Source organism: Drosophila ananassae, assembly GCF_017639315.1.
Source record: "Drosophila ananassae strain 14024-0371.13 chromosome 4 unlocalized genomic scaffold, ASM1763931v2 tig00000061, whole genome shotgun sequence".
NCBI lineage: Eukaryota > Metazoa > Arthropoda > Insecta > Diptera > Drosophilidae > Drosophila > Drosophila ananassae.
The window spans coordinates 3,087,512-3,109,814 of record NW_025319038.1 but is presented as its reverse complement, the minus strand read 5'-3'; the positions used below and the strand labels follow the sequence as shown (position 1 = coordinate 3,109,814).

The following is a 22,303-nucleotide window of genomic DNA, read 5'->3' as shown; positions in this document are numbered from 1 at the left end:
CAAAATTCAAGGCCATTCAAGATAAAATCGGTTCACTGATGCCAATGCCTGATAACAATCCGAAATTTCTTCAAATTTATTTTATGGGCGATTGTGAAGAGCGCGTGACGACTCGGTGCCTCGGTATTTTTTTATAAATACTATCTGTGTAAAAAAGCCACAGCAACGAGTGTCCGGGTCAGCTAGTTGAGTGATAAGTTTTTGAAAAAGATTTGGAATTGCTGACAATTTAGAAATGCCTCTATAATTTGCAGCGCCAGATTTGTTCCCTTTGTTATGCGGCGGAATAATGTAAGATTCCTTCCACATAAGGGGAAAGATTGAAGTCTCCAGCGATAGATAAAAGAGTTTGAACCACTTTGATCAAAAGATGGGCTAAATATAAGGTTGGCTGATTGGATATTATTAGTGTAAGGCTGAGCTGAAATGGTGCTAGGTGAATACGATGTTTGAAAAATCTGTGCAAAGAGATCGGCCATTGCCTGATCAGTGTTCGCATATGAGTTTTCAAGCGTAAACAGAGGAAGAAAAGATACATGTTCGCGCTTAGTGTTTACAAAGTTATAAAACTTTTTCGGATCCTGTGTAAACTGAATCAGGCAGTTGCGAATATAACTGTAACATTCTGCGTTATGCCCGGTGAAATTGGACCGAGCTACTAAGTATCTTGAATAACTAACTGTTCAGATAATTTATGTTTATTAAGAAGTCTATCCTTGACGGACCAAGGCGGATAAGTTGAAGCGTACGGATATTTCCACGACACGCAAGCGTCGAAAAATATATTCAAAGTGTTCTCCCCTCCCCATCGCAGTGTTGTATCACAACTAAAAATAGTGTACATACTTAGAAAAACTTCCGAGATTAAGATCTCCGGCTTTAACCAAGTTTCTCTAAAGGCTATATTGTGAAATGCAAAGGAAGAACTATTATAATGCAGTTAAGAAAGTTTACTAAGTAACCCTCTAGAATACTTTTAGGTAAGTTTTAGTGAAGACATTAGTTTTTTGAAGCTGAGGAAGACGAGGTGGAACGTTTGTCAATGAGTCTCCTGGATGGTTTTGAACCTATCGTATGTATCGAAGGGGCCCTGGGGCCATGAAAAGTATTCAAGCTTTTATTCGTTAAGGACACTAAGCCAAGTAGAGGGTTTTTAATTTTGATTAAAAGTTTGCATTGCAGTTAGGGAGACATCTTCGACCCTATAAAGTATGTATATTCTTGATCTGGATCACCTCCGGAGTCGATAAAATCATGCCTGTCTGTCCATCTGACTGTTTCAACGCAAAGTAGTGTGAGAGGATGGGTTTCTTTAGTGGTCTCATAGGTTTATTAATGTGTGGATATGTTAGATATAGTTTTACATAATTGTCTTTTGGTATTATCTTATGCGTCGTTTCTGCTCTATTTCTTGCTTAAGACTAACTACTCGCAGCTTTTTTTAACATTCTCGTTCTTCGATTCGATAAATTATATAACAGCTTCTGTTATCCTACATTTTATTGTTGCTCAGCTGTTTACAGTAGTCTCTTAGTTTTCATGCTATCGACTTCAAAACTTGCACACATCTTTCTTTCCTTTGCCCGCATATCGGGTTCGGCTGTATATAGCTGCCACACAACTGATTGATTGGTAATGCCATAACTTTGGTGTTTTTATACCCTTGCAGAGGGTATTATAATTTTGGTCAAAAGTGTTCAACGCAGTGAAGGAGACATCTCCGACCCTATAAAGTATATATATTCTTGATCAGGATCACCTCCTGAGTCGATATGAGCATGTCCGTCTGTCCGTTTCTACGCAAACTAGTTTCTCAGTTGAAAAGCTATCGAGTTGAAACTTTGCACTCACCCTTCTTTCCTTTTGCAGGCAGTATATAAGTTGGAACGGCCGGGATCGGTCTACTATATTCTATAGCTGCCATATAACTGATTGATCGGAAGTGCCATAATTTTGATGTTTTTTAAGTTAGAGGGTTGGGACATTTCACACATGTTATATTTGACCAAAATATTTTATGTACAACATTTCATAAGGATCGGCCGACTAATCCTATAGCTGCCATATAACTGATAGATCGGAAATGCCATAACTTCGTTGTTTTTCAAGTTAGATGGATGGGAGTTTCAGTGGATTCCTCTTTTGGCAAAATAATTCAATATGCCAAATTTCATAAGGATCGGCCAACTATATACGATCCGCTATATATCTAATAATAAAAGATGCGTGGCGCCACCTAGCGGACTGCGACTTAACTGCAAGGGTATATCAACTTCGGCTCCGCCCGAAGTTAGCTTTCCTTTCTTGTTTTTATTTAAGATTTATAGGACTTTCAATGGATTCTGCATTTCAATCAATCAATGTATTTTGGGAAAACTAACACAGGCCGACTGACTCGTAACCTTTAGGCTCTGAACCAATGTCCAGAATATATATAGTTTCTGTTCGCGAGAGATGCCTATCACCCATGCCGGGTGGTGAATTGAACTCCTTGAATTCCCTTGTTTACTAACACTAGCACTGTGTGCTTTTTAGTCGTGAATTGAAAAACTTGGGCATGTGGGTTAATATCATTCTGAGGCTCGTGTCGTTGACAAACTTGGGCTTGTGGTTTAATGTCCTTCTGAGGCTCGTCTCGTTGACAAACTTGTGCTTGTGGTTTAATGTCCTTCTTAGGCTTGTCATGTTGATCCGCCATCGGCGCGGAATTCTTATATTTTCTAGGGTTTTCCAGTAGTTTCTTGACGATGATTGTACTCGAACTTTGAATTCACCGTGAATTCATGATTGTACACCCATGCTTTGAATTCACCGATTCATTTTAATTGCTCGATAGCTTTCAGTGACCTAACCGAGTGATTAAGGATGATTTTTTCTGCCTTGGATTCTGGAGCTGATTCCAATAGCACTGGTCCGATCACAATCCATTCCGGCGCGGAATTTTTGAGTAGTGACTGTCCTTTTCCCAAATTTACCTGTTGTGGAAATATTCAGTGCCCAACAATAAAACAATCTTCTGGGGCTGCGTAAATTAAGGAATGGCTAAGCGCAACTGACGTTGGCGCCTGAGCAGAGCGGGAAGGTTGATTGGGCATTATTTACGACTACGTTGATTTGTTTTTGGAAATCAGTGGTCATCTTATGGTTCCTTTTTGATGATCTTATAGATGTCCCTCCCACGCCAGCGATGTTCAGGGTTGATGGTTCCAATTGGAGTCCCAGTGTGTCAGCCATTCCATTCCAATCCAGGAATGTGCAGCATAGCTGAGGAGGTCCGGCTGGTCCATGTAGTGCCACTTAGGCGGTTGGTAACAAAATAGCGGGTTTATTTGTCCATCAGCTGGTCCGCTGATCTATAGGTAGATAGGTGTACCACGGAAACTGTGGGTGTTTGAACCTATGTTTGTTCTGGACTGTGGTTTAGGGGAGCCTTACCATCACCATTCAAGCTCAGCTTTACACTTATAATATCCAACCAGCCTACCTTAGCGCCTTATATTTTGCCCTTCTTTTGATCAAATTGGTTTATTATCGTATCTTGTTAAGGTTAAGCCCGAGTATCTGCCAGGCCCAGATGGAGCACCAGGTGTTATCTAAGGATCCGCATAACATTTGGTGTGATCTAAGGAAGCCATCTTGGATCCCTTCTTTTTACATTGTTTTTTAACGACTTGCATCTTTCTGTAACTTATTTACTTATATAAGCCGAGGGCATTAAGCATTGTTTTCAGTATGAAGTGGCTGTTGTTGAGAATTATGGATCTAGTCCCTGGTTGAGACAGAGTGTCTCGAGTGGCGGTAATTAGAACCACATATGAAACCACCAAGCTTTACCTATTGCCCTTTAAGGATAAAGTTGAAATACACGCCCTTCACTTGCATTCGCCGAATAAACATTCATATATATACATTCTATAACTCAGTGTACGGTTCTGAGCGCACAGTGGGATAAATCGTATTCGCCGCGCTCAGTTTTAATTAAATATAATCAAATAAATGATCTACTATATAAAAATAAGTCGGGTTTGCCATCCTGACGCTGTAACTCCAGAACGCACGAACCGACTTTCACAGGTCTCAGGTTCCGTGATGTTTATAGCAAAGAAAATTCAGAAAATAATGAAACAGAAAAGCGGGAAAACCCATTTTTACATACTGGTTCATTTCAGTACGACAAACCAATATTATCTATATAGTAGGCGCCGGTACGTAATACATTGTTTGACAGCTACTCATTGTTCTCTGCTCAGTTAATTTTATGTGACAAACGAATATTGTGTTCACTGTGAAATTGTGAAAAAAATTGGAAAAATTTTAATTAGAAACCATCAAATCAAATACATGTATTGTGGAAATTATTATTCAATTTCAACCGCAGGATTTGTCTTTAAGGTGGTAAGTTGAACTGTTCACTGTAGAGGACGACGTGTGAACATCGGCCGCCGCACAAGCCAGCAACAAAAGTATTCACAGAACTTAAGCAAAGAAAGACAAAATATAATAAGAGAAAATTCTCCATTGTGACAATACGTGAGGACACGAAGATCATTGGAATCATACAATTGCCATTCCAATATGATCCCACTGGGAACTACAGTGATGATGAAAATTTAGATATTGGACCAATGACGACTATATGCCGATATGGTTAAGCGTTAAAATTCATAAGAGAAACGGCTGGATTGTGCTGCGCAAGTGGAAAAGTCAAACTGGATCCATTAGTTACACCACCACAGCCACAGAAACCTTTGTTCATGCCGACTTGGAAGGTAAAAGATACAACACACATAACCAATCACTCACCCCAACAATATGAATTGCAACACATAAAACTACATAAACCTGGGAAGACATTTTGAAAAAAAATCATTGTCAATTTTTAGAAACCCACCACACAGAATTTTCACCACATAACTTGCAACTCAAAGTTGGTACAGTTATTATGATATTGCGCAATTTAAATACACCGCGACTTTGCAACGGTACTCGACTTTATGCCGAATTTGATAGAGGCAACCATTATCAATGGAAAGTACTCAGGTGAAAATGTATATATTCCTCGAATACCAATGATTCCGACTGATCTTCCGTTTGACTTCGTCAACTTCCGTTGAACGATCGCAATTTCCAGTTCGCCTTGTGTTTGCAATGACAATTAACATGTCGCAAGGCCAATCGCTTAGTGTTTGCGGGATAAATTTAGAAAATCAATGTTTTTCACATGGGCAACTGCTCATGTGAACATTGCGTGTTGGGAAATCATCCGCTTTGTTTGTGTTAACGTCAAACCAAAAAACAAAAAATGTGGTTTACCAAAGAGCACTTCAATGACAATGATAATTTGGACACGTACCATTCGGTATTCATTTCCATTTACTTAGAGAAGTTCAACTAAATAACACTTTATTTTTGTAGTTGAAATGAATTCATTACTGTTGTGAAATGAAACAAAATTTTTCCTATTTAAATAAAAAAATAATTTCTTCATCTTTTAATCACCAAAAGAAATAAGAAATAAATCTGGTGGCGAAACGGAGTTTGCCGGGTTTGCTGGTAACAATATAATTTCCGAGCTTGAATATTTTGGTACGTTTCTTTATTTGAATTATCGTAGTTCAACTATAGTGGCGATGAAATCCAGCTGCGGTTTGAAGAGGATCTAAGGAGCCTTCCTGCCAGTGTCCAAGGTGAACGATGCCATGTTTCAAGTGTGTCTTGGCCAGTTTGTCGCCAAGTACGAGGATTATAAGGGCATCCACGGGGAGCTTGAAGAATTGGATATTTAAGAGATCAGAAGCGACTTGCGATATTCCGTATCTGAGCTTGTAGCGATGATGCCTGCCGAAATCGAGCACGAGGCGTCGGTGCGCTCTGCAAATTCCACCCTTGCCAGCGGAGTTTCCAGTATTCAGGCAGACGCAGCGCTCAGTCGGAGCTTTCACACCTTGCTTCCTCTTCCTCTTCCTATTTCGAACGGAGGATATTTGGAGTGGTCTGAGATTCACTCGGTTTTCTCGAGAATCGTGGGCTGAAATCCTCGTATAAGTAAGGTGGAAAAGCCACCTTGGCGAGGATTGGCGACTCAGTATTTGTCACAAATGCTTCCAAACTGGCCATCACCTGCATGGGGGCCTTGAATGGGTTAAGTGTAGGGGCGGTTCACATCTGGAGAGAAGGTCGTTCATGGCCACAGCCCGCCAGGACGAAGGGCCCAAGCCATTTGAATGAGCGTTAAGAGTGTCTGCAACTTTAATTTTCGAGTTCGAGAAAATCGGGAGTCGTTCCTAAGCGTCGATGATGGCAACAATTTTACGAAGACTCTGGGCCTTGCTTGGGATCCTGCGACTTGCTATTTTCGTTTGAAGGGCTACAGTTAACTTCAAAGCCCACTAGGCGCATCATCCTTTCTTCAATCGTCCGCTCTTATGATCCGATAGGAATTGATTTCCCAGTCATTATGAAGGCAAAGATCTTTCACCAGAAGCTATGTCGTGAGAAATGGTCCTGAGATAAAAATCTTTCTCAAACTCTTCACCCCGATTGAGAACGGATTTGTTGAAGCTTCACCATGGCGTAGTTTGCTGAATTCCGTAGATGGTTACTAGATGGAAGATTCAAGGATTTTGTGACGCTAGCATCGAGCCGTATGGTGCTTGCGTTTATGTCGTATCCGAAGGTACAAGGTCAGAATGTCATTTACTCTACTCTGCTGCTGTCCTCGATTCGGGAGGAGCCCACTCGTTTTAATGTTTTTGTCTCAAAACTAGTTTCGACAATCCAACAGTTAAACAGAACATGGTATGTTTATGTATGGTATGTTTCTACGTCTTTAATCCCGGCAGACATTCTGTATCGTGGTGCTCTTCTCTAGGAAATAACTGATGATAACTTTTGGTTTTATGGTCTTGCGTTTCTTCTTGTACCTCATGATTAGTGGCTAACAACGGTTCCATCCACTCTGGAGTTGCGGGCAAGGGTTCTGCTCATCCAATCTTCGTACGGTGACGTGCCAGCTTCCAGGTTCCAAGTACGCTAATTCGTTTCTAGCACTGCAGCGGGTATTTGCTATATTCTATTTGAATACTGGCCAATCTGGAGGAAAATGGTGATGAATGCATTGCAAAAAAGTATCCAATGATGCCGCACAAAGCCTCAGTTGCTGATGGCTGATCTCCCAGAGCAAAGAGTTGGAAGTTGCCAGGACTTTAAAGTTACAGGCGTGGATTGTGGCGTCCCATTTAATTATAAGCCAGAAGTTCGCTTCCTCAGATCCTCGGTTCTTAGATTTGAGGAGCTGCAAACTCAGCTGTGTCACATTGGTGCCTTTGATATCTTAACGCCGAACCATTTTCTAACTGGTGGTTCATCAGTCAGTTTTATCGAGTCCAAAAGCTGAATTTCAACCGTATGGACAGCTGGCAGCGTGTGTCTTTCCTGCAACAGCCTTTTTGGTACCGATGGAAGTATTAGTACTTAAGCCTTCTTCAGCAGCTCTCCCAATATCGTGCGTCCGAGAACCTACCTCCTATAAAGTGGCCGTTGGTGAGAATAAAGCTGCAGATAACTTTAAATACAGTTAATCAAAATAACGTATCGTTATTTCTATACAATTAAAAAAGGTTGGCAGTGGTAGCTTAAGAAGTTTATTTGCCAAAGGAACACAATAAATTTCCTACCTTGGTTATTTTATATATGCGTTTAATAAAGTTATTAACGTACCTTAAAACTGGCCATTGGATGAAAATAAAGAGCCTTATCTTTTCTTGACTGATTTGGAGCTATACTCATTCCAAATATTCCATCTAACCATTGGAAATTTAATCCATCAATGGTAAAATCTGATGCTACTGGGTTTGGGAAAAAGTTGTAGTTCGTGATACGCCAGCTTCTGTTTTTTGACAAACTGTACACCACAAGTCCAAATCTCCATACATCTGAAACAATGGCATGTGCATCTTCACAATTTTTCCCTATATCCACAACAATATTTGAGTGTAAAGAATCCTCTTTCACTTGAGATTTTGGAAAATCGTATCGTACAAGTAATTGATCAGTACTAAGATCATACACAACAATTTTCGGAGAACAAATCTGTTTCAAGTTAATCGTGGCATTAACAATACCTGAATCAATTAGCCAAAGCCGATGGCATTTATCTATTGCTGTTCGATATACTGATATCAGTTTTGAGCAATCAGGATTTTCGGGGTTTCCATGATCTTCCCATTTTGGATATGGTTTTAATGCTGGACTTATTTCCTTTGAAAGATAAGAAATGGTGCTTAAAGTTGCAGGAACGCCATTTTTCCATCGAGGAGTTGTAATAAACAAACGGTTCGGGAAGTAATCGATCCCCAAAGGTACATTATTTTTCGGAATAAAGTCTCTGCGCAGAAAAAAAGGGAAACAGTTATAAAATATAAATCTGTGTTTATGTTGTGTGTAAGATTTGTGTAATGTTTGATATATCTGAAAAATAAGTCGGAGCTATTATACTGGTTGTACTGGGTCAACTCATAAGAGCATAAAATGTAATCAAGAAATTTAAGATGGTTATTACGACATTAAACTGATTGACCATGCGAAACTGATCGCTCAGATGACCACTAATCTGGCGAGTGATATGGAGCTTCACCGGTTCAATGGCAGAGCAAGGCTAAGAGGAATAAAGTCGTGTCACAATCTAATCAAAAGAGGCACAGAAGTAGTTTAGCTTATCTTCTTTTCCATTTATCTTTTCCCTATTTTGACAATACCTTCATTACTTCAGAAAATGCCATAGATTCTTAAATCAATCACGCCGTGTGAAAAAGTCATCGGGAACAATAAGATGGATGACAGTCAATTCGCCCTGGGATTGAGCAGTGAGTAAACCGAGAGGCTGAGAGGCTGCAGAAGTAGAAGTGATAGGTCTGAGCACCACTCTGTATGACTCTTTGCTACTCCTAGAATTAGTAGCGAAGCTGCCGTTTGACCTGAAGATGGCCAAGGCAAAGATGTCCTCAGAAGCGACAGTCACAAAAATCCGCATTTTCAATCATTAATTAATCCTATGCCAGTGACTACTGAAAAGTATTACTAAGTGAAAGATCCAAAAGGTTAGACTCATTGTCAACAACGACAAGAGCATCCATGAAGTCTGCCAACTAAAATACTGTGAAAAGTAAAAAGGACTAAGTCCAAGAAATGCAGGAGTAGGTAGGTTCCTTGGTAGATACTACATAAAACACGGTAAATCGTCGACGAGTATCTTCCCTAGACGAATTCACCAGAAAGAACCATCTATTTCTTCAACAAGAGGATCTACGTGATTCTTGGAGGAGAGAAATTGCAGCAGAAGTGAGCTTAATAGTTTTGCATACCGGACAGAAAAAAGTAACCCTATTTAGACAAGGACCGAATGGCGGAGAAGAAACATTTTCATCGCGTAAGTATGGGATTGGACCGATACTCGGCTACTAAGATATGCGAGCATCGTAAATAATTAGGCTGGGCAACACGACTTCTATTCTTTAGATTCATTATAGATAAGCGCAATCAACGTAATCTTGGATTAGACGACCAAATATATTCCCAACGCAAAGCGGTGGAACACAGATCCTTAGAAGTAATGAGTCATTACTTACTCATTACTAATGACTTATATTATATATAAGTTATATACCTAGACTGCTCAGCGATTCATCACCAAGTGGCCAAAAGCAGTCAACACTATATGTATTACAAAAGATTTTCTTGGATGAGTGGCTACAAAGGAGCAAAAAATCGAGGAGTACGTTTCGAAATCCACTCCGAAAGTGGATTTCTCATTCCAGAAAGAAATTTAAATTACATGTAGATGTAGATGACAGCATTAACGCAGAATTACGCATAACATTACGCAGTGAGTCAGAATGATCTGCGATATGTACGTTTCAAGCATCAAAAACGCGAGTTGTCCTTATCTATTCCACGACTGGAGCTAATGCTAGCCAAGTTACTAGTAACAGAACTTTTATTCAAGTTAGAGTACCAACTAACAAGAATTATATGATGATTTTTGGCCCATGTCGGTATAAGTTACTCTTTTTCCTCATAGACAGCATGCGAATGTTATTGACCTCCCTGCAAGACTCCCTCCATCAAACTCTGGAGCGTCAAAAAACCCCAGGTTGTGGTGGCGCTACAGCCGATATTTCTTCCTCTTCACATTTTTCGACGGGTCAGCATATTCTTTACCTAGCCCTCAACAATAGTCAGCGCTGGAATTTATGGCAACTGTTACCGCTTATTTCACTTCCTCCGATATTCTACTCCAATCAATGCAAAATTTTCTCCAACACCAACAGCTGATTCCAAGGTGGGTTGTTTACGACATTTCTTCGCTTGTAGATCTCCAGCAACAGCAAGTGTTTCGGTTCATCTTAGTATCTTTTTTTGACGGGCTGTCCTTTTTGGCGAATGGAGCGTAGAGCATCGCTGCGCGAGGAAGTTTCAAATCTTAGGATCATCTTAGTATCTTTTTTCGACGGGCCGTCCTTTTTGGCGAATGGAGCATAGAGCATCGCTGCGCGTGGAAGCTTCAAATTACAATCGCTCTATATCTTTAACTGTAAACGGATTCGCACGGCGACTCCATTCATAGGTCCAGGAAAGGATAATTTATGTGTGTCTTCGTTGGCTATCTTGAAATCTATGCGTTTGGGATATGCGGTCAATTGCATCAGGACTCTTGATCATGCTGCCTTGGGCTCTAACAAAAGCTTAAAAGTTTTTTTTTCCAAATTATATCGGGAGTGGGAACCAAGTTCAGCATGTTACTCTTGAATTCGCGACGGTAGTTCACAATTTAAAGTCCGCGTCGCGAAACAACAATTATTTATCAACTGGATTTATTTAGCATCTTTATTGAAGGAGTCATCGTCATCCCCATGCGCTGCACCTGCATTGACTGTACTAGGAAAGTGGCCATAGAATTAAAGGATCCGAACTCAGAGCCGCAGGTATTTGTACAAAAAATTGAAAGTCGAGAAAAGCAAACTAATACAAACAGTCTTTAGTCTGACTTTTCCGTATACCGACGTGTTTTTGCGATTGCTCTCATCTGATTACCTATATCTTTGATACGAGTTTCCTCTTTTCGCGTATCATCGTCGGAGCATATTTGACTTACATAGTTCATTGAACCATACACTTCTTAAAAATAATATTATTCTTCAATATTATTTCTGCCGCGCTCTTCGAATATTCATATATATATATTCCCTTCCTGAGTTCTCTTCTCCGGTCGAGTAATGCCTTTACATCATTGTTACTCTGAAGCGGTTATTCGTCACGGCGTATCTCTTTTCATACGTCTTCTCTTCGACGTGCCTGATCCGAACGTGCCTCTTTACCACAAATTTCTAATTGATCTCTTCTCGCTTTCACTGCAGTGGACAAATCTCAATAATGAGTCAATAATGAGTCTAATTTGCACTGCTAAGAAATGCGAGTTTGGAGGATCCATCACTGGTGACTCGTATCTGTCCGGCTGGCTTTGCAACAACTGCTCACATATTAAATGTGCTGGTGGTGGGCCCAATGGACGGATAAGCGATCTTATCACAAAGAATATTGGTCTGACATGGTCTTGTATTGCCTATAGAGAGATTGAGTCTGAGATGCGGACTTTCATGAAGCAGACGCTTTCTAGATGTAAGAAGTAAGCAATTTTCTGCACTTAATGAGCAATTCCTTACACTTAAGACCCAATTCCTTGGTCTCAAGTTATTAAGTGAATCTGCAAGGAGAAAAATTCCAAACAACAACCCGATGGGGGTCATTTTATTGGGTACTCCTGCTTCTCATGCGATTCATTCGGATACTTTTTTAACGCCTAATACTTCATCGCCTACTGTTGTGCCTGTGGAAGTGATCCATTCAACAAGTCAGCCAATGGAATCGTCAAGGAGTCTTGGTCCACCTATTGCCTTGGATCCTCCATCGTTGGAAAACCTACAGGTTCCTGTGGCACCGTCTCCTAGGCCTCTCACTGGTGTGGCGCCTGTGTTAAGATCCTCTGGGCTTTCGCTTAGAGCTGTTGCACCTCGTAAAGCTATATTTATATCCCGGCTCATGCCGGATGCCACTGTGGATGATGTCAAGAGTCACCTCTTAAACCATTTTAAGGTAGCTCCTAATGAATAAGCGGTCATTAAGTTTAATCACTTAATCACTCAAAGCACTTGATCCGTCAGCCTGGTCTGAGCACAGTATTATTCATGAATTTTTAGCCAAAGATCCTCTAAATTCCAGCTATGCCGATTCAGCTCCAAAAAACTGAGTAATAACGTATTTTCTTACTGCTACCAAAACGTTCGAAGTATTCTGGGAAAATTGAGCCAATTTTTTACTAAGAGAGCTTCTTTTGATTTTGATGCTATTGCACTTACTGAAAAACCTGGCTTAATTCCTCTGTCTCTGATTATAAAATTTTTGTTCCAAAGTACACTGTGTTTCGAATGGATAGACCATCTTTCGGTGGTGGTGTCCTCATTGCTGTTAATAATAAATACTCAGCTGAACTAATCTCTTTCCCGAATCAGTTTGGAATCGAGCTCATCGCTGTAAAAATAGCTGTTGGTCCGTCTCATATCTTCATGACCTGTTTCTATATACCTCCATCGGTTGAGGATACTGTATATTTTCACCACCTTGAGGCTATTAAGATCGTTTTATCATAAGTCAGTGACTCTGATTTTGTCCCAATTATGGGTGATTTCAACCTTCGCCAAATCTCCTGGATCCCGTGTGAAGATGACAATTCCTTGCATGCCAGTTGTCGCAACGACTTTATTGATGAATTAATTGAAATTGCTCTCTTCCAAAATAACCCCATCCTTAACACACTTAGCAGATATCTAGACTTTATTTGCTCTAACAAAATATCCTCTGTGATTGTAAATCGTTCTACACCACTATCGCTTCCTGACGTTTCTGTGTTAATTGATGTCGCTAATATTCATGCTAACTATAAGGCTCAGCATCGTACTAAATATTTCCGAAAAACGGATTACAATGCTCTTCGCAATCATTTAGCTGGAATTGACTGGGAATTTCTTTCATCTTTCCTGAAGTTTCACCGTCTTCATCAACGAAACTGCCTTGGTTTAATGAACACATTTCTCGTCTTAAGAACAGGAAATGTAGAGCTTACAAATAGTTTCTTAAATCTGGATCTTTGTTTCATCAGACAAACTTTCTTTACATTCGCAACCAGTTTATTATTCTTATTAATCAAAAATCAAGGCAAACTTCCGAAGTGATCCGAACTCCTTCTATTCGTTTGCCAATATGAAACGTAAATCCAGTCTTTTCCTCCTTCCCTAACTGATAAAAATATGTCGGGAAAGGGTGGTCGTTTTCCTCTGCCATTTTGTATTTCACCACGCGCAGCGAGTCGCAATGACCTTATTCACGTCCGTTCACTTCACCTTCCCTCTCGTCTTCCTCCTTTCCATCATTGCGCCACGCTCAGCAGGACTTTACTCTCTTTTCCTCTCATTCAAAAAGGTTCTCTCTCTTCATTCTATCTTCATTTGCAATGCCCATTTATTTCCTCTTAGATTATTCACTTAACCCTCTAAGACATAAGGCTGCCTGAAGGCATGTATTACGTTTTCGGCCCTAACAAATAAACTAGCAGCTTTTTAATCGTTTAAATAATTTTTGGTGGTTGATAAAAAGCATATTTAATTATGAATCGCAGCTTTAAAGATCTCCGAAGCTCTTAACGGGACTTATGTTTAGGAATACACAAAGCATACGTTTTTTCCCGTGTAAAATTTGGTCTGCGGTATGTTGCGTGTTGCTGTTCAAATAGTAGCAAATGTATAAAACCTATCCAGCTCATCATTTTTTTCTTGAGAGGTAAGTTTATTTAGTTTTAAAATTAAGTTAAAGATTTACAAATATTGGGTGTACAAGTAGAAAACCGCCGTTTTTTTCATAATTTTAGGCTTTAAGCTTTTTAGGCGAAGGGAAATTGATTGCTGGGTCACACCCAAGGAACCCGCGAGTTCTTGTTGTGTTTGACAAGAACCTTCATCCAGTAGTGCCTCCAAATCCGCGACTTCAAACTTTTTCACAGGACCCGGTCGATCCTTGTCTTCCACGTCATACTCGCCATTTTTAAACTTTGCAAACCATTCTCGACACGTTCTTTCACTTATACACGACTAATCATAAGTTTCTACGATCATTCGACGCGCTTCAGCTGCCGATTTTTTCGAATTGAACGCGAAAAGCAAAATCTCCCGCAAATGACGCTTATTCGGTTCGAATTTCGACATTTTCGTGCACCAACAAAATGTTAGACAATAAGAATACACGAACGAGACAATGTAGAGTTGTTAACCGATACTTTAGCTCGCCATTTGGCGTTCCCGATCAAAATTTCTCACCGTTTTGTGAAGATGGCACCACCTAGTCGAAAACGGCGGTTTTCTACTTGTACACCTAATATATAAAAAGCATGCGTTGTGACAGAGAACGAGCGATACGTGCCTTGAGGCCCGTTTGTGGATCCAAGACAACTGAAACCGTGTCATTTTCCCAAAACAAAAAATTATTTGCGGAAAGCAAAAACACTAGTTCCCTTTGAATTACGCGAAATAAACTCATTTACGAGTTTTTCCAGATCGAGCTCGTCGGTCTTTAAATATGACCGTCAAATATATACCATATGGTATTCGATTATTTCGAGTGGGTAATTTTACTACTCGGGATTTCTCGAGTAGGTCTAGCTACCCACTCAACCCACTACTCCTGCCGGGCCTGGTTATGTCAATTCCGATAGTTCTATGACAGCTATTGGATAAAGTGGGTCGATCTTTATGAAATTTTGTACGGAAGAAATTTTGGCCAAATTTAACATGTGCAAATAGTCCCAACTCTCTAACTTAAAACACACAAAAGTTATAAAATTTCCGTTCAATCAGTTATATGGCAGCGATAGGATGTAGTCGACCGATCCGTTCCGACTTAGATACTGCCTGCAAACAAAACAAGGATGAATGCAAAGTTTTAACTCGATAGCTTTAAAACTGAAAGACTAGTTTGCGTAGAAACAGACAGACAGATAGACAGACGGACATGCTCATATCGACTCCGGAGGTGATCCTGATCAAGTATATATACACTTTAAAGGGTCGGAGATGTCTCCTTCACTGCGTTGTACACTTTTGACCAAAATTATAATACCCTCTGCAAGCGAATAACAAGAAAGGAAAGCTAACTTCGGGCGGAGTCGAAATTACGTAGAACTTTAAACTAAAGCTGCTCACATTTCAATATTAAACATCCCCATCAAACTGATCAATCTAACAGACAACTAGATGGCCATTTAGGATATGCTAAAAATGGGAAATGCTGCAAAATCACATTTCTTAAATAACTTTTAAAGAAAAGTCGGCTAGGTTGAGGTGCCAATCGACGCATATTCAAGGGTAGAATGTAAATTAAGAAAAATAAAAAATTGAATTTTTCAACTTCGACTTTAAAATTTGCCTCGTATTGACGTCGGCGTTTCGTACACTATGATACTCTGGTAAATACTCTGGTAAATACGCTAACTATAAGCATAAAATTTTATGCTTAGTCCCGCAAATTAGCTAAACAAATATTGTGAAATAATGAAAGCAAAAATGAGTAGGAGTGACACTCTCCCTTAGAATGCGCATTGCAGACTCTCCTCTAATTGCGGTATTTGTGGACGAAGGGAACTCCGCGAACTACATTTTTTCTGCAGTCAATTAAAGCGCCATCGTCCGATGTTCCCTCCGGCTGTCGTACGGTCATAAATTCTGAGTCACTTACCATAAAATTTCTTATGCTCAACTCTACTAGCCCCTGTTAATATTTTTTTATTGAACCTCTGCAGATAGCTTTTTTCTATCGAGTGCTTCTTCATTCCAGCTCTCGATCAGCTGCTGCTTCAAAAAGCTAAATTGCCGGTTATGCTATCTAGTATAGGCAATGCTGGAACACCAACAAATAAACTCTCGATATTTCTGCAGTCACAGATGTCAAAGACAATCATAGGCAGGCACCCTGTCATACAACAGCGGTCGTGAACCGACCTTTAGGCCGGTGTCAGCGTAGACATCGTCAGTTGGAAAGTTCCAAGGAATTTGAATCTAGGATTTGTGATAATTAATGACCCTCCACAACTTAATAACATTCAAGTCCCGCCGCAAAGACTTCAGTGCCTTAATCATTTTTTGGAAAAATGCCAATTCAAAATTTTCAGTCAATTACAAAAAGCTAGTTCACTCTACGAGGACTTGGTGTACAAAAATAACAGGAACAATTTGCGGCGGTTATCGCCTATGCAAATCCTAAGTTCACGGAACAAGTACAAATCGAACGCCCCCCTCTGTACGCGCAACGGACACCAAACTCTCACACTGGTGACGACAGCCGACACAGTTATAGATCATGAAAGCCTTTATGATTAAGAACAATTGACATAGACTTTTCCACATGATATATCCGTCAATTTTATTTAGTATATAGTGACATATCCACAGAAGCAAGTAAGCCTATGTATATACGTACATCCACAGCACACACATTTACCATGCACATTTACTAGTAGCCAGTTTCCTATAAGGATTCGAGGATCATTCGATCTTACTCACATCCGAGACACCCTTAGTAACTAGAAAGCGTAGTAGTTAGATACAAAAGTCGCAGACTAGGAAAATGTGTAAAAGATGAATCGTAAAAATCCAGACTACTAGAATAAACAATTGAATACCAACCCCAAATTCAGGAAAGTTCCCACGTTATAACAAGTACATTCAAGAGAACGAACGCACTTGGCTTTTAAGAGTAATTAAACAAAGAAACCCATTGATCGGTCAGATCCTTTAACAGCTCTCTCTCGGCTTCCTTAATGTGGAACTTATTGGATCCCTATATAAGTCCTACTCACTAATCAGCTAGCAAGTCACAGTTTGAGACTTTCCTTAACGATTAAGTTGGGGTATCTTCAAAAATTGAATAAGTATTTTGTACTAAGAAAAAGATTGAAAATAAATATTATATTTCAACAATTCTATTCCAAAACTTATAATTGGCGCAGGCGGTAGGATCTTTTTAGAAATTCGTTTTATTTCAGGATCAAGGAAAAAATAAGTCCTAATCAAACAATCCTTTGGAAAAGAGCGGACCTATAAATGTGATCCGCAAAAGAATTACCCGTTTAAAACCGCGTGGTTACAAAAAAGAAATAGTGAAATAAAACCTACGTGAATTCATGAGTCGCATTAAAAAAACCTAAAGTGTATTTGCGTTAAATCTTAAAATAAGGAATCGAGAAAGAAAACCTACGTGTATGCACGAGTTGCATTTTTCGTCTGTAGAGCGTTATGCGGTCAGTACATCGAACTTGAACTCGCAGGCATAACGGTAGGTCCCGGAGTCGTAGTCAAAGAACATATAAAAGTTTTGACTAAATGTACCTGGATTTGCTCTGATCAGGCCGGAGTTGATGTGAGATACAGGATCACGGGAGCAACACTCGAAGTAGGTTAGATAAGGAACGTTCTACTTGTGGTCCGTTTACACAGGAGCCACTCAAAGTAGGTTCGACGACAAAAGTTCTACTTATGGTCCGTTTACACAGGAGCAACTCAAAATAGGTTCGATTTAAGAGATATACATTTTACATATGTATACTAAGCCTAGGGAAAGTCAATGTTATAGACGTGTTCCCCCAATGTTAGTGCCAATGTCACCCACCTCTAAGTCATGCATTTCGGCTTAGCTCGCTGGCTTTGCTTGCTTCGGTCAGTCGGTCATTCTTCCCGCTGATACTGCTGATTTCTGCTTCTGGCGCCGTGCTGGGATATTAGGTTGAATATTGTTTCATGCTTATGGCTAATTATTACTAGGTGTGCCAATAGGTTAGTGGGTCTGGTCATTGCTTATTGGGACATGCTGATGAACATTGATTAGATCAGATTATTAGGTATGAATATAGGTATAGGCCTATAGGTATAGGTGCCTAAACGAACCTAAACAACCTCAAGTATATTCACGGATAATCCCCAAAACAACCAAATAAAAAAATAATAATAGCAGTAGCAGTGTTATCGAAACTCCACCTCTACCAACTCCTTCAACAATTAAAGGAGGTTAAAAATTACGATTGCACTCTAGGCTTCATCAGGGAATCACCCCAGGAAACCTTCTCGTATGTACCCCACACAAGATCCCAGACAAGAATTGATTGTCTTCGGAAAAATTAGACGAATCCTTTTTGATTGACAGGAGCACATAATTGGCCAGCAATGAAGTCAGCTCTCATCATGGATCTCATTCAAAGATCAAAGAGAATCTGCTGAAACATCTTGGAGAAACTAAGTTTAAGAACAGCATATGTACGTAATTTTAGAGTTGGAAAAAAGATCCAGAAGTATTTTTTTTCCAAAACCACTGATAATGCTACCGCAGAAAAAGCAATCAGTCTTATGACAAAATAGTTTTCTCCAAATCATCGGCGTGTCGAATTTCAGGTAATGACTGAAATCGACGTGAATAACGTTTAATAAAAAACAATCCCACTAGTCCTTTCATATGACGAAGATATAAAGAAAAGTGACGGGAAAAGCGACCTTTCTCCGCAAGCCCATTTGTTAAGAATTGATTAGCATGTGGAACATACACTCTGGGGGTCCACGGATAGTGAAGATTCGGGTCAATTTTGAAGTGAAAGTACTTTTGTCGCAAGTCATTAGTAAATGATCGTACATTTTTACGGTCTATATGTTCACCGCACACATTGCAAAAACCGTTCGGTTCGTTTACGCAGGTGAACTCGCGTTTTCTTTTACTCATTTTCTTTTACTCGTCTCGGGCACCAACTAAACTATTGGTCATCCTTTGATTTGTTAGGTCTTTTTATACCCAGCTGTATCCAGCTTTGATTAAAAAAATTCAAACATAACTTATCTTCACAATTTATATTTTTCGTGGGACGATATGTAAATTTTTGCAGTTGAATTTACTCTAAAAAGTGCAATTTTTTGACATGTTCGAACCTCTACCGCCTAAAATTTCCAACGAATCGAAAAATTAATAGAATGAAAGTTGTAGCAAACTCAATTACCATTAAAAAAAATAAGTGCTCATTCGATAAAATCGGTTCATTAGAACGCGACATACATCTAAAAGTCTTCACATCTCCAAAAATTAAAAAAAAATTTCAAAAGTGAATTAAAAAAAAATTGTACCATAAAAAAATTTATGAAAGTCATTTTCGTGTTTACTAGACCTACATGTATCAAAAAATTATGGTGGGATTGTAAAGGCAGAAAGTTTTTGAAATTTTGTAAACTAGTGTTACACATGTCCCCTTAATGAAAGTAGCGTCTATGGAGTTGGCATTATTTGATCCCAATCCAAGTAAACATCAATTTAAGTTTAATTACAAGGATAGGGGAAATAATAATCAGAATCAAAATCGAAGATATTCTGGTTACCATTCACAGTTTTCTGTCGGAGACAGAAACGGAGAGTCAAAACGAAATCCATTTATAAAATTAGTATTAAAGGAAAAAAGCTATAGAGTTATAATAGTCACAGGATCTTATATTTACATTAAGAGAGAAAATTTCTCAAATTTCGAATAAAAATATCGAAAATTTTAAAGTTTATACAATTAAAGGACTAGTAAATTTGTTGAGAGCCATAAAATGAAAACCCAGCGAAACTTGTCCGTCCGAATAACAATTTTGTATATACCATTTTTTCGATAGTTATGATATCCTGTTAGGTCGACTTTGAACTTGTCACAATTTAAAATGAGCTAAGAGAATGTAACGAATTCTGACTGAACAATTTGAATGAAGAAGAGATAAAAAATCAAAAAATCCGGTTTGAATATAGCGACATACTGTATAGGTCGGGTGAAAATTTGACTTTTACCAGTACAATAAAACTCACTATTCAAAAACAACATGAGGACCCAGTATACAGAAACCCATACAAATACCCACAAAGCGAAGAAGATGTAAATGACAAATCAAAGAAATTATAGAACAGAGAATAATTCAAAAGTCGAAATATTCTTACTGTTCGTCCATAGAGCGTTGTGCGGCCACTACATCGAATTTGAACTCGCGGGCGTAACGGTAGGTCCCGGAGTCGTAGACAAAGAACGTATAAAAGTTCTGACTAAATGTACCTGAATTCTGCAATTGACTGATCGGGTTGACCAGGCGCTTGCTGTGATCAGACTGGAGTTGATGTGAGGTACTTGAAGTCCTGGGTTGGTTCTCCTCAAGTACAGATGGTACGTGGTTTCGGCTGATTCCTTATCGGCCGGTCCTACTTGTGGTCCGTTTCATAAGAGCAACACTCGAAGTAGGTTCGATGATGAAAGTTCTACTTGTGGTCCGTTTACACTAGAGCCACGCGAAGTAGATAGCTTTAAGAGAGTCCTAGATAAAAAGTCGTCAGTATATGTATGTATTAGACGTCTGCATGATTACATTCATAACATACGTCTAACAGAGTACATTCGAAACGAATAGAATGAAGTGAGTGGAATGATGGAAATGAAATGACATTGTATGAGTGTAAGCTTGTGTTCCTCTCGTAATTTGAGACGTCAAACGGAATGACAAAGAATGAACGAAACGAAAAGTGAAATGAGAAATATGTCAATGTCATGTGTACCCGAATCTTTCGAGTTGTTTCTTATAATTCGGGCACATTTCTTTCTGAGAGCTGCAGCAACCAAGTTATAAAAGAAGCCGACGAGCCTGTTTTTTTTCTAACTCAGAAAATATCAACAAAATAATTTTTTTGCATTTCAATTTAAATTAGTCATAAGTTATCGTTAATTTAGAAATAAATAAAAGAAAAAAACATATATATAAAGCCTTTTCGGACTCGAAGAAAATTCCCTGCATTTAATTTGTTTTTATTTCCTTTTATTTACATTTACAAATCGAATCATTCGAATGAAACGTCTCTTTTTTTAACGTTCTCAAATCACTCAATTCGTTTCCTTCTATCAAATGATTTTGCAAATGAGTAAGCGTAAGAAACCCAACCCTCTCACATCATGTTGGCTTTGCTCTCAAATTCATTCAACTCAATTTTAGCATTGTGCATTTGAATGAGGATTTTTGCCACTGCAGATGTCTACTATGTATGTTTGATCACATAAAAATAAAAAATAAATACTTGAAAAAATTGATCAATGGCTTAAAAATCAAAACTTTCGTTTCTGTTTATATCTGGACTCAAAATGTTGGAGTAGTAGGAGTATTTGTTTCCCAGTGAAAGGGCTTGAAATGACTGTCACATTTTGTTTTGACTAACAAATTTTTTAATAATTTTTGGGAGCTCAGGGAGACGTGTTCACCCTGCTTTGTAGGGTCTTATATGTGTACCCTCTATGGATACCAAATCATTGTTTATTAAATTTTTAAATTTTTTTGTAGAATTTAAAACCTTGAACCGAATAATTATGTTTTACAGAATATAATTAATTTAAATAATTTAAACGCTGTAAACGACTTGAACAATAAATAACTTTAAGCTTTTTACTTTAAACTAGTATTCAGTGAAGGAAATTTTTTGTTACCCATTTTGGATTGCCTTTTGACGATCAACAAATGTTGGATATACAAAGTCAAGATACTTCCACTCATTAACGATTTCAAGTTGACTTTCACTCGCGGAGCTTTGAGCATTCGTATATTTATAAATCTGTGAAATGGCTGAAATAAATACATTTTTTTTTGCCAGCACCGTTAAGTAAATTATTACAAAAAGATTTTGAAAGATTGAGTACTTCATCTTTATAGCGTTTTATGTTTAATTAAATAATTTTAATTAGCAGCGTTAAGTTATTGAAGTTACATTGACTGAAGTAAAGTAAATGACTGCGTTTATAAAAGATTTAACAACTTCATAAAGCTTTTGTAAAGCTTTGCAAAGAAAAAGCCTATTTTATATACATATTAATAAGCTTTTTAATAGGTTAAATAAACCACAAAAAAGAGCGGTCTTCGACTAGAGTCGGAATTATATATAGCCGAGGAATTGAAAATGTTCTGTGTGTTTTTGTGTATTGTTTAAATTAGATCAGTTTTATCCAAACATTGGTCACATTGTTAGGTTTGAAAAAAATTGTAGTTGTTACCAAAAACTGTGTAATATTTGTTCTATAATTTTAAATTAACTTTAAATTTTAAATAATTCTTAAATTAACCTGCCTACAATAAAATAAATTAATAAAATTACACATTAACAATAAAGGAAG

At 38.6% G+C, this 22,303-nt stretch overlaps 1 protein-coding gene across 1 annotated transcript in view; it reads right to left on the bottom strand.

Moving 5' to 3' along the window:
- Positions 1-21,940, bottom strand: part of LOC6502738 (protein yellow) — a 45,299-nt gene extending 23,359 nt beyond the window's left edge. Inside the window, exons 1-2 of the mRNA XM_032455795.2 lie at positions 21,623-21,940; positions 7,720-8,386 (exon numbers count right to left, since the gene is read on the bottom strand). Coding sequence (XP_032311686.1) covers positions 7,720-8,386; positions 21,623-21,837 — 882 coding nt within the window. The 5' untranslated portion in view covers positions 21,838-21,940. The remainder of the gene's footprint in view (positions 1-7,719; positions 8,387-21,622) is intronic.
- Positions 21,941-22,303: the final 363 nt, after the last annotated feature.